The following is a 14490-nucleotide window of genomic DNA, read 5'->3' as shown; positions in this document are numbered from 1 at the left end:
CAGGATCAGGAGGTATAATCCGAAAACAAAGAGCTTTGTTTCTCATTTTCAAGATTATGTTTGGCTACTCAGTTTTCCTTGGCTTCCATCTGAATTTTGTAACGGATTTTTCTATTTCTAGGAAAGACCCTTGGAATTCTTTTATATATATATATATATATATATTTCCTTTTGTTGCCGTTGTTTTATTATTGTAGTTATTATTATTGTTATTGATGTTACCATTGTTGATAGGACAGAGGAAAATGGAGAGAGGAGGGGAAGACAGGGGAAGAGAAAGACAGACACCTGCAGAGCTGCTTCACCGCTTGTGAAGCGACTCCCCTGCAGGTGGGGAGCTGGGGACTCGAACCAGGATTCTTATGCTGGTCCTTGTACTTTGTGCCATGTGCACTTAACTGGCTGCGCTACCGCCGGACTCCCAGACCCTTGGAATTCTACTGTACATTACTTTGGGTGACTTTAACATCTGTAACAAAGTTAGGTCTTTCTAGCTGTGAACGGGATGCTTTTTCATTTATTTGTGACTTCATTTCCATGATCAGTTTCTTAAGCTAATAAGGTCTTTGAAATCAACTGGGAGCAAAATTAATCTTTTTTGTACTTTCTGGTTCCTTATTGAGAACACAGTTGTAAAGGAACAGAAATCTAATGTACTTGTGAATTATCCAAAATATGAATTCTTTGTTAAATATTTATTCCCTGTTGTTGCCCTTGTTTTATTGTTGTAGTTATTATTATTGTTATTGATGTCATCATTCTTGGACAGGACAGAGAGAAATGGAGAGAGATGGGGAAGACAAAGAGGGGGAGAGAAAGATAAACACCTGCAGACCTGTTTCGCCGCTTGTGAAATGACTCCCACGCAGGTGGGGAGCCGGTGGCTCAAACGGGGATCCTCACGCTGGTCCTTGTGCTTTGTGCCACCTGCGCTTAACTTGCTGAGCTACCGCCCGACTCCCCAAATTACGATTTCTATGTAAGTTTTAAAACTAAGTCATCTGCATTTTTCTTCCATTCTGGCTAATGATGAATGCTTCATCATTCTGCCCTGACTCTTCTTAGAGTTAATTGGCAGCTGACATAATGGTTTTCAGGTTGTGTTCCGAGTAAATCCTTGAGAAGCCGGGTTGGGCAGACCTGAGAGTAGGGCTCCAGATCCTCCTCTGGACATCCTACTGGACAGCCAGTAGTTAATTCACTTTCTAGACCAACACCATGATCCAGATTAAACCCACCAAGTAAAATCTGTAATTTTTCCTTGACAGTGAAATAGCTCACCCATGAGGCACCATCATGCACACCACCCACGTTTTTCCACATGACATTGGGGGGAGGCTTCAGTGCTGTGGTCCCCCTCCCAAGATTTATTTTGTTTGGATGCTAGAGAAGGGAGAGAGAAGCGAGAGCACCACTCTGCCACATGCACTGCGGAAGACTGGACTGGAACCAATACTTAGCAACTGGGACATTTCCCCAACTGTGTCACTCTCTCTCTGTCTGAAAATGTTGACCTGAAGCTCTGGAGGTCTTCGTTTTGGCTTAGCCAGGCAGCTGGCTATTAGTGCACCTGTTTTGTTATGTGCATGACCCAGGTTCCAGTGCAGCCCTCTCTCAGCCTGGAGAAACTATTAGTGCTATTAGTGCTTGCTCTCTCTCTCTCTCTCTCTCTCTCTCTCCCTCCCTCCCTCCCTCCCTCCCTCTGTGGTTCTATCTGGAAAAGTCCAACTTGAGGCTCTGTGATAACAAAAATGATTGCAGCTTTTATATAAATGTAATACAACTAACTTTGTTACAGTTGTCATAAAAATGACTTTGTGTATAGTCACAATATTCTATTTTAAATTGCTTGAATTAATTCTGTTTTTATTGTGTGGCAATATTTTTGGTTCCTATATACAGAGTTGCCTACACTTGATACAACCTCTTGTTGTAACCTTTTTTGTTTCTCCTGTTTTCTGCAGAGATACCCTGGGGAAATGCTTCTTTCTTCGAGTGGAAATTACTCTCCGTGGGGCTACCTATAGGATATCGTTTAGTGACACGGATCAGCTGCCTCCTCCTTTCCGAATCGACAACTTTTCTAAGGTATCAAGTGAAATTGGGAAGCTATTTCATCTGCGAAACGACATGCTGTGTACGCCCCATAAAATATTGGTGAAGTTTGTCTTAAACTTGGCTTAAAAAGAAACTACAGGGGCTGGGCAGTGGTGCACCTGGTTCAGTGAACTTAATAGCATGCACAGGGACCCAGGTTCAAACCCCTGGTTTGGTAAGTGGTGAAACAGGTCTTCCGGTATCTCTCTGTCTCTCTCTCTCCCTCTCAAATTCTGTCCTGTCAAGTTAAATAGTTAAGAAAACTTAAACTATGTGGGGGGAGCAGGTAGAGAGCATAATGGTTATGCAAAGAGTCTTTTGTGCCGGAAGCTCCAGTGTGCTCTGGTAAAAAAAAAAAAAAAAATTGATTGATTAAATAGAATAAGGGAGTCGGGCAGTAGCACAGTGTGTTAAACGCAGGTGGCGCAAAGCACAAGGACTGGTGTAAGGATCCTGTCTTCCCCTCCTCTCTCCATTTCTCTCTGCCCTATTCAACAATGACAACATCATTAATAACAAAAATAATAACTACAACAATAAAAAACAACAAGGGCAACAAAAGGGAATAAATAAGTATTTTTAAAAAATAAAATAGAGGGAGTCGGGCGGTAGCGCAGTGGGTTAACCGCATATGGCGCAAAGCGCAAGGACTGGCGTGAGGATCCTGGTTCAAGCCCCTGGCTTCCCACCTGCAGGGGAGTCGCTTCACAATTGGTGAAGCAGATCTGCAGGTGTCTGTCTTTCTCTCCCCCTCTGTCTTCCCCTCCTCTCTCCATTTCTGTCTGTCCTGTTCAACAACGATGACATCAACAACAATAATAACTACAACAACAATAAAAAAAAAAACAAGGGCAACAAAAAGGAAATAAATAAATATTTTAAAAAATAAATAAAATAAAATAAAATGAAAATAAAGAAATCCTGTGGGGATTGTTATAGCTACATCACCCTAGAAATTCTTAGCTTTAAGAGTTGATTGATTTCCGTTGGTGTTTTTGGCTGCTAGGCAGCCCTGATCAGGCACAAGTAACTTCTCAGCCCCCAATTTTTTCTCGATTAAACTGGCATGGCGACACATGGGGTATTCCATGCAAACGAGGGGAATGGGATTCAGTTAACAGCTGACTATGGCAGGGGCTATTCTACCAGTGTCTTGGTTCACTTTTATCTGTGAATGACAATGTCTCATGATGGGTGACTGTCTGCAGAGGAGCGGAGAGACAATGTGTGTCACAGGAGATGAGGTTGGAACAGATGCTACTGGAAGGAGAAGAATCGTCTCTTTAGATACTTGCTGTGACAGAACTTTCTCCTCCTCCTCTTCCTCTTCTACTTCTCCTCCTCCTTTTTCTTCCTTTTCCCCTTTTTCTTCTTCTTCTTCTTCTTCTCTTATCCTTATTCTCCTTTTTCTTCTTCTCCTCCTTTTTTAAAAAACCTACTTACACAGCTTTAATCAATGGTTAAAATGAGACCACAACAGAGCTTTAATGAACTGCCCTTGAATATCCAATCCTGCAGTCAATTTCAGTATAAGCAGGTTGATTTTAGGTGGGTAGAGTTGTGTTTGATGTATCAGTGATTTAATACTGATTAACAGGATTGTAAGATAATAGGGGTACAATTCCACACAGCTCTCACTACCAGAGTTCTGTGTCCCATCCCCTCCATTGGACGCTCCCCTACTCTTTTCTTTTCCCATTTCTTAAAGCATTTTAGCCCATGGATGGTGAAAGCCCGTCCTTTAGTGAGTACATCCTTCCTCCTGCCCCCGTGGAAGATGCTCGGTGAGGTCTTTGGGAGGACTTGTCTGCATGTGTGTTACAGCAGGGTGGATCCATTTGGCACGGCTCTGGAAGCCTAGGAAGCCCTGACTTCCTCTCGAGTTATACCTCTTCCATCTGCTGCAGGTCCCAGTTGTCTTCACTCAGCATGGTGTGGTGGAACCCAGGCTCCGGACTGAGGTGAAGCCCAGGACCTCACTAGACTACGCCTGGGATGAGCCCAGCCTGCCGCCACTTCTCACTCTGACTGTGAAAGGGGCGGGCTCCTCCGAGATCAGCTGCCACATGGACGACTTCCAGGACAACCGGCAGCTTTATTATGAAAACTTCATCTACATTGCTGCCACGTACACGTTCTCTGGGTAATTCGGGGTACATTTCTATGTTTTGTAAAGTGGGAGGTGTGGAGATGGGCGGTGGTGCACTGGTTAAGCAGGCATAGTACAAAGCGGCAAGGGCCTGTGCAAGGATTCAGGTTCGAGCCTCGGTTCCCCACCTGTTGTGATGTTGCTTCCCAAGCAGTGAAGCAGGTCTGCAGGTGTCTCTCTTCCTCCCTATCTCCCATCTCTCTCAATTTTTCTCTGTCCTGTCCAATAAAAAAATGAAAAAAAATTGCCACCAGGAGCAGTGGATTTGGGGCACTGGCACTGAGCCCCAGTGATAACCCTGGAGGCAAAAAAAAAAAAAATTAAAACTATAAAGTGGAAGGTCCTAGTTGTTCATTGATTTAAAATTTTCAGCAGTCTTCAAGAGGCCAGAGGATAAAGGTTCCTTTCAGTTTTTCCCAAACACCAGGCTTAGGTTCTATGCTAAGTGATTTTTTTTTTTAAGCCTTTTTTTGCCTTCTGGCTAGATTAGTAGTCAGCCAGAAGCAAGACTGTTCTCTGTTTAAAGTTCTTCCCTGACAGCTCCTCCCAGTATCTGACAACTGCTCCTAACATTTCAAATTCATCTTGCTGTAAGGTGTTGTTTTTATGCTTTTTAAAAATTGTCTTGATTTTTTTTTAATTTGTCACTTCTTTATTTACTTATTTTTTTAAAAAAATTACTTGAGCACTGCTCAGTTCTTACTTATCACAATACCATGTACTGAACCTGGGACTTTCGAGTCTTAAGCACAAATTTATTTTGTGTAACCATTATGCTAGTTCCAGCTCCTTCATTGTTGTTCCCCCTCCTACAGTGATAGTCTCACCTCTGTGATTATACTGCTCCAGGCTGATTTTATTTTATTTTTTCATTTTCAAAAATTTGGATAGGGATAGAGAAATATTCAAATAGAGACACCACAGTGTTTCTCTGCCACCCATGGAACTCCCTCTGGTGCTGTGGTGCTGTTGTGTGGTGACAGATTTTGAACCCTGGGCTCTCAACTGTGCAGTGTGCAAAAGGGTTTAGTGCCAGAATAACCAGCTCTTAAACTTCTCGCTAATCATGTTTTGCCTAGTGCTTTAACTGAAAACTCTCTACGAGGGTCATTAGTCTAATGGACTGGACAGATACACAGCAGATCAGAAGAGGAGTTCCTTAGAAAGCTGGCGCGCAGAGACTGAACCACCTCTGGGAGTACAAAGAAGACATATTTTGGTTTCAGTTTAAAAAGACGTATTGAGTTGGAGGCCCGGGCAGTGGCGCAGCTAGTGGTGTGCAGGTGTTACGGTGCACAAGGACCCTGCTGTAGGCTTCGGTCCTCAGCATGTGTCTCTTTTCCACTCCCTCTCTCTCACGTTTCCCTCTCAATTTCTCTGTCTCTACCGAAATTGAATAAACTGAATGTAACTTAATTAAGAATTCAGTGAGGTGAAATTCATATAACACAACCATGTTAGTGGACAGTCAACTCATGTTACAAGTGCCATCTCTGTCTAGTTCCAAAACATTACTACTACCTCCAGAGAAACCCAAGCCAGTTGCATAATTACTCAGTTGTTTCCCCACCCCAGCTGCTGCCAGTTGGCTTTCCACCTTCAAGATTAATCTACATTGTATATTTCATAGAAATGAAGTCATGCCATGTGCGACCTCTGCTCTCTTCCCAGCCTCTTTGCTCAGGCAGAATGTTTGCAAGCTTCATCTACACTGTAGTATGTGCCAGTATTTTATTCCTCTCGGTACTGACTGATATTCCCTCAGATTATATAGGACATTATGTTTATTCAGTCATCTGTTGCTGGACATTTGTGTTGTCTCTCCCATTAGGCTCTTGTGAATATTGCTCCTGTCAGCATACTTGTCCGTGTATTTGTTGTACTTGTTGGAAATTTCTTTTGTGTATGCACATTTAGGAGTGAAATTTCTGGGATTCATGTTTTAATATTTCAAGGAAATTTTTATCTGTTTGTTTTCCATAGCAGCTGCACCATTTTCTATTCCCAACAGCAATGTACAAGGATTGCAACTTTGTCCTCAACAGCACTGATTTTTCCTTTAGAGATACGTATCTATTTGTGTGTATATGCCTGCCGTCCTGTTGGGGATGTAGTGTTACTGGTCATGGTGAGGGTCACTGCCTGTACTTTTTGTGTATCATTTTGGGGAGAAAAGTCTACTAGAATCCTTTGGGTTCCACCCTCAGCACCACAGGGAAGCTCCATGGACATCACCATAGGAAGCCCACAGATGGTACAATGGTGTCTCTCCTCTCTGTTTCCCCTTTTCTTTTGTCTCAGAGGATTAAAAAAGAAGGTTGGGCCAGGGAGGTCACTTACTGCATGCTTCAGACCTTGAGCTTATTTCTGGGGGCCACAGTAAAAGACCAAACAGAATGTCCAAGAACAATGGAAGTGTAACTGAACTGCTGTGTTCTGTACAGCTTAGGACTCTCATGACACAGAGACACAGCATGGTTGAATGGCAGGCATGGAATGAGGAACTTTGTTTTCTTTGCTTCACATTGGGACTTCTGATGTCTTGCCAAGACTTCAGAAAGCAAAATCAGATCCTTGCAATGTCTGTCATGTTTTGGGTTTTTTTTTGTAATTATTGGTGGTTATTTTTTAAATTAATAATTATTGCACCTAGATTAAGTAAAGTCACCCCTCGATGTCTGGATTTATGCCTCTGCAATGATCAGGAGAGGGAGAATGTTATAGTAGGTCTTCTGATAAACAGATCTTGAAAAATAGAAGTTTTACATTTTCATTGAAAACCAGTTTCATTATTATTTTAGTCACTTGTGCTTTTGGTGTCATGAAGACTAGCCGAATGGAGGCCGAATGTAAGAGTGGCTCTTCACACAAGTGTTTCAACTCTGGGGCTGGGCTTGAGCCCTGGTCCCACCTGTGGGGGGTGGCAGGGGGGGGGGCTTCACTAGCAGTGAAGCAGGTCTGTAGGTGCCACTCTTTCTGAAGGTATATCAGTCTTTCCCCCCTCTATCTGCCCCTCCTCTTTCAGTTTCTCTCTGTTCTATCAAATAAAAGGGGGGAGGAGGAGGGAAAATGGTCGCCAGGAGGAGTGGATTGTTATGTGGGTACTGGCGCTCCAGAACTGCTCTCTTCTCAGCTTCTGTTGTATTTTTATTTCCTGTATTTAAAAAAAAACACACCATCTTCTCTGTAATAGAGCTTTTAGACATTTGCTTGTGAGTACTTGAGTATATGTGAGAGCATACTTACATATACTTGAGTATGTGTGTATTCTTTTTTTTTTTCCTTTGGTTCACATAATCTTTATTATTATTTTTTATTTTCTTTTTTCCCCCCTTTATTGGGGGATTAATGTTTTACAGTTGACAGTAAATACAATAGTTTGTACATGCATCACATTTGTCAGTTTTCCACATAATAATACAACCCCCAGTAGGTCCTCTGTCATCCTGTTCTAGGACCTGTACTCTCCCCCCCTTCCCACCCCAGAGTCTTTGACTTTGGTGCGATACACCAACTCCAGTCCAGCTTCTGCTCTGTGTTTTCTCTTCTTTTTTTTTTTAATATTTTAAATTATATTTATTTATTTTCCCTTTTGTTGCCCTTGTTTTTTTATTGTTGTTGATGTTGTTGTTGGATAGGACAGAGAGAAATGGAGAGAGGAGGGGAAGACAGAGGGGAGAGAAAGACAGACACCTGCAGACCTGCTTCACCGCCTGTGAAGCGACTCCCCTGCAGGTGGGGAGCCAGGGGTTCGAACCAGAATCCTTACACCGGTCCTTGAGCTTTGTGCCACCTGCGTTTAACCGCTGCGCTACCGCCCGACTCCCCTGTTTTCTCTTCTTATATTTCAGCTTCGGCTTGTGAGTGAGATCATCCCATATTCATCCTTCTGTTTCTGACTTATTTCACTTCCCATGATTTCTTCAAGCTCTATCCAAGATGGGCTGAAAACGGTGAAGTCACCATTTTTAATAGCTGAGTAGTATTCCATGGTGTATACAGACCACAACTTGCTCAGCCACTCATCTGTTGTTGGATATGTGTGTATTCTTACTGCTTCTTAATTCCAGTTTACAGGAGGGGACAGGAAGGCCTGTGGCATCCAACAAGCTGATGACCTGTGCCGAGCTTGTCTTGGATGTCTCACCCAAGACACAAAGAGTCATTTTAAAGAAGAAGGTAAGGGAGCTTAGGAACGGGGCTTGGGAACAAAGGTGTTTAGCAGCACAGGGGTGCAGACGTCACTCAGGAAGTGAGACCAACAGCTGTTACTAGTTGAAACAGGTTTCCCAGAGATAAATGTTTGCCTGAGATTTGCAAAATGTAAATAATGTATTCCAAAATGAACCCTGACAGGCTGTCTCTTACTGCCTGTATGATCTAATGCTGACACGACGCCTTTTAGTCACCTGAAGTGATGTCATGTGTGGCAGTCACATCGGTTATGATTGAATTGGGTCTGGGGTCGTATAGCTCTTATTTCTCATTCATGGAGGGCAGACTCAGATTATTGCCAGCTTTGCACATCACATAAAACTTTAATGCTCACAATTTATATATATTCTGAGAGCTGGAGAGAAAGCTAGGCCAGAGCACTACTTAGCTCAAGCACATAAGTCTCAGGAACACACGTGATGCACTTGGTCTGGGGGGCCTTAGGCAGCAAGTCCTTGATTGATCTCCCTGGTCCAGGTTTTTAATTGCATTTTCATTTTCTGAAGCTTGAAACTTATGCAAATCATCCATTTAATGTATTCAACTAGGTGGTTTTTATCACACACACACACCTATCAGTATACTCACAGTCATACCCTCAGAGAGAAACTACAACCTTTGGTCATCACCCTCCTGTTCCTCTGACACCCCCAGCCCTAAGTAATTAGTGATTCACTTTCCTTTTTTTGGATCTTTATATGAGTAGTTTTTTTCTGTCCTGACTTCTTTCACTTAGCCTAATGTTTTCAAAGTTCACCTACCTATCAATCTACCAATACTTTTATAGGCTCTTTTGTGACATATATATATATATATATAAAATTTCCAATATTATAAGATAGTGGGGGTATAATTCTACTCCACTTCCACCACCAATCTGTTTTCTACTTAGGAGTGAAATCACCCCTTCACTTCCTTATTTACTTTATTAATCAGAATCACTGCCCGTCCCATCCATTTAGTTCCAAAGGACACATTTCTAAATGTATTTTATGTCATGCAAAGTACAATGACGAATGAATCAAATAAAATGTTAGCTTTTTTTAATTAGTGAATTAATAATGATCGATAAGATTTTGGGATAATAGGTACAATTCCCACCACCAGAGTTCCATATCCCATCCCCTCCATTGGAAAGTTTTCTATTCTTTATCTCTCTGGGGACCAAAATTCTTTTGGGGGAGCAGAAGGTGGGAGTTCTGGCTTCTGTAATTGCTTCTTTGCTGGACATGGGCGTTGGCAGGTGGATCCATCCCCCCAGCCTGTTTCTGTCTTTCCCTGGTGGGGCAGGGCTCTGGGGAGGTTGAGGTTCCAGGACACACTGGTGAGGTCATCTGCCTAGGGAAGTCAGGATAGCATCGTGATAGCATCTGCAACTTGGTGGCAGAAAAACACTAAAATAGAAAGCAGAACAACTTGCTTAATTATCAGGAGCCTAAAGGTAAGAATAGAGCAGATGAAATTAGTGGTCTTCATGTTCGAAGAAGCTAGTAGGTCTGTTTTAGGTATATTCCAAGGGTCCCACGACTTTAGTAATCAAAGCTGTCCCTGTGGACGAGATCTGTTTTAGAAGTAAGATTTGTACATGGTGATTATTAAAGAGGCCATTTCAACATAGAAACCATTTCAACATAGAAATTGAAAGTAGAAGTATTTTAGATGCTTAGAAATGCTTTTTTTTTTTTTTTTTTTTTTTCTGGTTCTCCATTTCCTTTATTGGAAAATGCAGTAGTTCTCTATGTCTATATATATATATATATATATATATATATATATATATATATATATATATTTTTTTTTTTTTATTAAAGAAAGGATTAATTAACAAAACCATAGGGTAGGAGGGGTACAACTCCACACAATTCCCGCCACCCAATCTCCATAACCCACCCCCTCCCCTGATAGCTTTCCCATTCTCTATCTCTCTGGGAGCATGGACCCAGGGTCATTGAGGGTTGCAGAAGGTAGAAGGTCTGGCTTCTGTAATTGCTTCCTCGCTGAACATGGGCGTTGACTGGTCGGTCCATACTCCCAGTCTGCCTCTCTCTTTCCCTAGTAGGATGGGTCTCTGGGGAAGCTGAGCTCCAGGACACATTGGTGGTGTCTTCAATCCAGGGAAGTCTGGAAATGCTTTTTTAAAAATAAAAAATAAATTAAGCTAGGAAATACTAAAAAGTACCAGTCTAACAGAAGTTCAGTGAATTGAAAAAAGAAATTGATGAGCCCTTGAAAGTGATAGTGTCATATGGCTTCAAGAACATTCATGTTGACGAGAATGTTAGAATGCTAGGATGAAAACCAGCTCTGGAGTAAGATTAATCACGTGGGGTGTGACTGGCAGTGTGATTAGCAGATGTGACTAGTAATAGTCATGACAAAAACGAGGTTACTTTTGAGCAGATAGAGAATGTTTTGTGGACCATTTTGTGTGTTTGTGTGTGTGTGTGTGGCAGTGTTAAGTTACTAGCTTTTTAAATCAGTACTTTTTAATGGAAACTTGACCAAAAATCTGTCACAGAATTTTGAGACTCATTAAAGCAAAGTTTAATAAGAGAAAAAAAAAAAAAGAGAGAATTTTTTTTTAAGTTGCTAAACATTCTTCTGTAAAATTTTGTAATTCATACTTGAGGTGGTTACCCAATACTACCATAGTCCAGAGCTGAACAGTGTTCTGGCCTATCTCTCATAAAAACAAATATAAAATTTGAAATGTTTTTTGTACTTGGTGAGGATGAAAATAGTAGCAAAGATAGAAGATAAATGAATTAAACTTGATAGCGAAAGCTAGGCAAAGCCATTCAAATGATGATTAAGAAAAATAGATTTATTCTGACTCCTACTGCATCGAGGAAGCTTCTTTCTTTCTGTGTTGTGTCTCTCTCCCTTCTGCCACTGTCTCCTGTCTAAAACTGGCGCAGTGAAGTCCCTGAGTAGGGAAAGAGAAATAGACTTGTGCGAGCTCTAACTAGAAGCCCACAATAGGATGTTTGATATTTGAAGAGTCTGTCCTGAGGTTGTAGTTTTTATTTTGAAACCATCTCAAATTTACAGACATGTTTGTAGAAATAGTTTGGAAGTGATTTTGATTTGTTCCTGTACTTGGAAGTGGAGTTTCTCTTTTCCGTGCAAATATTTCATAAGCAGATTGTGCCGAGGTACTCTGAGACTGCACAGACATCCCATACCCCACCTCAGGCTCCCGGTCTGTATCTGTGTACGTGTCTACCTTGGGTCGACCTGCTGTCACAAAATACTGTCGCGTGATGCCTTACACAAGAGGAGTTTATCTTTATTTATGGAGACTGGGAGGTCCAGGATTGCGGTGCTGACCCAGTTCACCCCCTGAGGAAAACTTCTACAATCTTTCTGATTTGGAGACTTCCACCTCCTTATTGTGTCCCCAGATGGCAGCGAAAGAGTGAGATGGGAAGTGGGGAGACAGATGGGCAGGCAGTCGAGAAATCGAGTGTAGACAGATCTCAGCTGGTCACAAGTGCTTTGACTCCTGTGCTGAATCGTCTATGGAGATGTCTTTGGAGATGTTTTCCATGTGGTTTTGGTGCTGTGGGCAGCGGTTTTCTCTCACTGTGAACAGAGTCGTGTGGGAATCTCAAATGGAGAAGAGCAGCACCGTGGCTTTCCTTTTCACGGGACACAGAAGCACACAGTGCAAAGAGAGAGCAGCACGTGTAGGTTTGACTTTTTGGTTTGCCATATAAAGGTACATCTTCCATTTCTTGCTAGGCTTCATTTTCTTAGAGATCTCCCAGTGACAAGAATCGATAAAGATAATGTGTCATAAAAACACAAAGAAAGGGAGTCGGGCAGTAGCACAGTGGGTTAAGTGCACATGGCACAAAGCCCAAGGAACAGCATAAGGATCTCAGTTCGAGCCCCCAGCTCCCCACCTGCAGGGGAGTCGCTTCACAGGCGGTAAAGCAGGTCTGCAGGTGTCTGTCTTTCTCTCCTCCTCTCTGTCTTCCCCTCCTCTCTCCATTTCTCTCTCTCTCCTAACAACAACAACATCAGTAACAACAACAATAAAACAACAAGGGCAGCAAAAGGGAATAAATAAATAAGTATTAAAGAAAAAACAGGGAAAATGTACAGAGACCACATCTTGTGCTCAGCATGTGCCAAGTGTATGTCTCTTAGGATCTTCTCTTTGCCAGGGCAACACTGTCATTAACTGAGCTAGATAAAAGCAAGAACTATAAAATAGTAAAGAAAAAACAAAAGAACTAGTAGCAGTCAACTTAGTATAGGCTTTGAGTACAGTGACTAGTGTGTAAGTGGGAAACCATGAACATAGAATGCCCCCATCGTAGGTGTAGGAGAGAAGTTCCCCAACAGTCGGCATCACTGGCAGCATAACACTGGATCCTCTTTTTTTTTTTTTAAATTTTTTATTTAAGAAAGGATTAGTGAACAAAAGCATAAGGTAGGAGGGGTACAACTCCACACAATTCCCAACACCCAATCCCCATAACCCACCCCCTCCCATGGTAGCTTTCCCATTCTCTATCCCTCTGGGAGCATGGACCCAGGGTCGTTGAGGGTTGCAGAAGGTAGAAGGTCTGGCTTCTGTAATACACTGGCTCCTCTTAAGGGAAGGGCACCTGGGGGTCTCCCTCTGGGACGATACAGGTTGTTGCAGTGTAGCTGATATAGGAGATCATGTAGGATTTTCACCTGTTTGCTCAGAGAATACTAATGCTATGAAACAGAAATTTTAATATGCCTCCTTTATGTATTTTGGTTGGTTGATTCAGGTGTTTTGCCTGTTTTATCCTGAAGGCAGGTAGGCGTTCGTCAGTGAGGACTCAGCGTTTATATAATGTGAAGCAAACAACTGGTAGCGTAGCTTCTCTTGATACCCGAGCCTGCAGTCATCCCTTGTGTGCACCTCATGAAGCCCTGACAGCTTTGTCTCTGCCCAACAGGAGCCGGGGAAACGTTCTCAGCTCTGGAGGATGACTGGGACAGGCATGCTGGCCCATGAGGGCTCCTCAGTGCCTCACAATCCCAACAAGCCGTCAGCGGTCCGCTCTCCCGAGGGCTCCGCCATCTTAGATATTGCCGGTCTCGCTGCAGTAACTGACAACAGGTGAGTCATTCTCTGGACAACTTTTGGATTTGAACTTGTTCCTTTCATATCCAAACTCATGAGACTTCTGAACCCAATCATAAGTTCCATGAACAAAGTTAAGCATTTGTATTTCAAGGACAAAAGCCTGTGACACTTCTGATATGAGCACTGGGCCCTTCAGTTCACCTTTTGAAGCCCTGGGAAATGACCAGACAGATAATTAGAAAAATTAAAGCAATAAAGACAAGCTATGAAAAGTGATCTTCCATCTACCCTTATCTCCTAGAAGTGAAGTTTTCTGTTTTTAGCTTTCTAACAATTCTGCTAAACCTTTCTAGATAACGAACTCTTTAGGCCTTAACTCACTGTTTATGTTTTTTATCGCCACTGGAGTTATCACTTAGGAAGGAAAAGAGAAAGACATCTGCAGATCTGTTTCACTGCTTGTGAAGCACCCCTCTCTCCATTAGTGGGTTTTGTGGGCTCAAACCTACAGCCTCAGTTAACTCTCTCTTGCATCAAGTTATTTTATTTGCCTGTCTTCAGTTTCTCCACAAAATCAGTATATATTTTATTTGTTATTTTTACCAGAGCACTGTTTCAGCCCTGGCTTATGGTGCTTTGGGGCACTGAACCTGGGATTTTGAAGCCTCAGGCATGAGAGTCTCTTTGCATCATCATTGTGCTATCTCCCCCGCCCAAAATCAGTATATATTTTTTTCATTGAATACTTTCTTTACTTCCAAGATGACTTTAGATGACTTAGAAGTTGAGACCCAGCATGAAATAAAAAGTGTTTAGAAATAAAGCAGGAAGATATTGAAAGAATCTGAAGTGTATTTAACTGATGCTTCTCATCTGACGTAACATTTCGCAGATGTGAGAACCCTGATTACTACATTGCTGATAACTCTTTAAAGGTTCATCATCACTCCATGTT

At 42.2% G+C, this 14490-nt stretch overlaps 1 protein-coding gene across 3 annotated transcripts in view; it reads left to right on the top strand.

Annotated features, from left to right (window-relative positions):
* VPS13D (vacuolar protein sorting 13 homolog D) overlaps nucleotides 1-14490 on the top strand; it is a 267871-nt gene that overhangs the window by 120355 nt on the left and 133026 nt on the right. For all 3 annotated transcript variants that reach the window (XM_060170884.1, XM_060170883.1, XM_060170882.1), the window contains 4 exons: nucleotides 1965-2088; nucleotides 4005-4240; nucleotides 8317-8425; nucleotides 13405-13568. In XM_060170884.1, coding sequence (XP_060026867.1) covers nucleotides 1965-2088; nucleotides 4005-4240; nucleotides 8317-8425; nucleotides 13405-13568 — 633 coding nt within the window. The remainder of the gene's footprint in view (nucleotides 1-1964; nucleotides 2089-4004; nucleotides 4241-8316; nucleotides 8426-13404; nucleotides 13569-14490) is intronic.

Source organism: Erinaceus europaeus, chromosome 13 (genome assembly GCF_950295315.1).
Source record: "Erinaceus europaeus chromosome 13, mEriEur2.1, whole genome shotgun sequence".
Classification (NCBI taxonomy): Eukaryota; Metazoa; Chordata; class Mammalia; order Eulipotyphla; family Erinaceidae; genus Erinaceus; species Erinaceus europaeus.
Note: the sequence above shows the minus strand (reverse complement) of the source record. Positions and strands in the feature narration are given on the sequence as shown.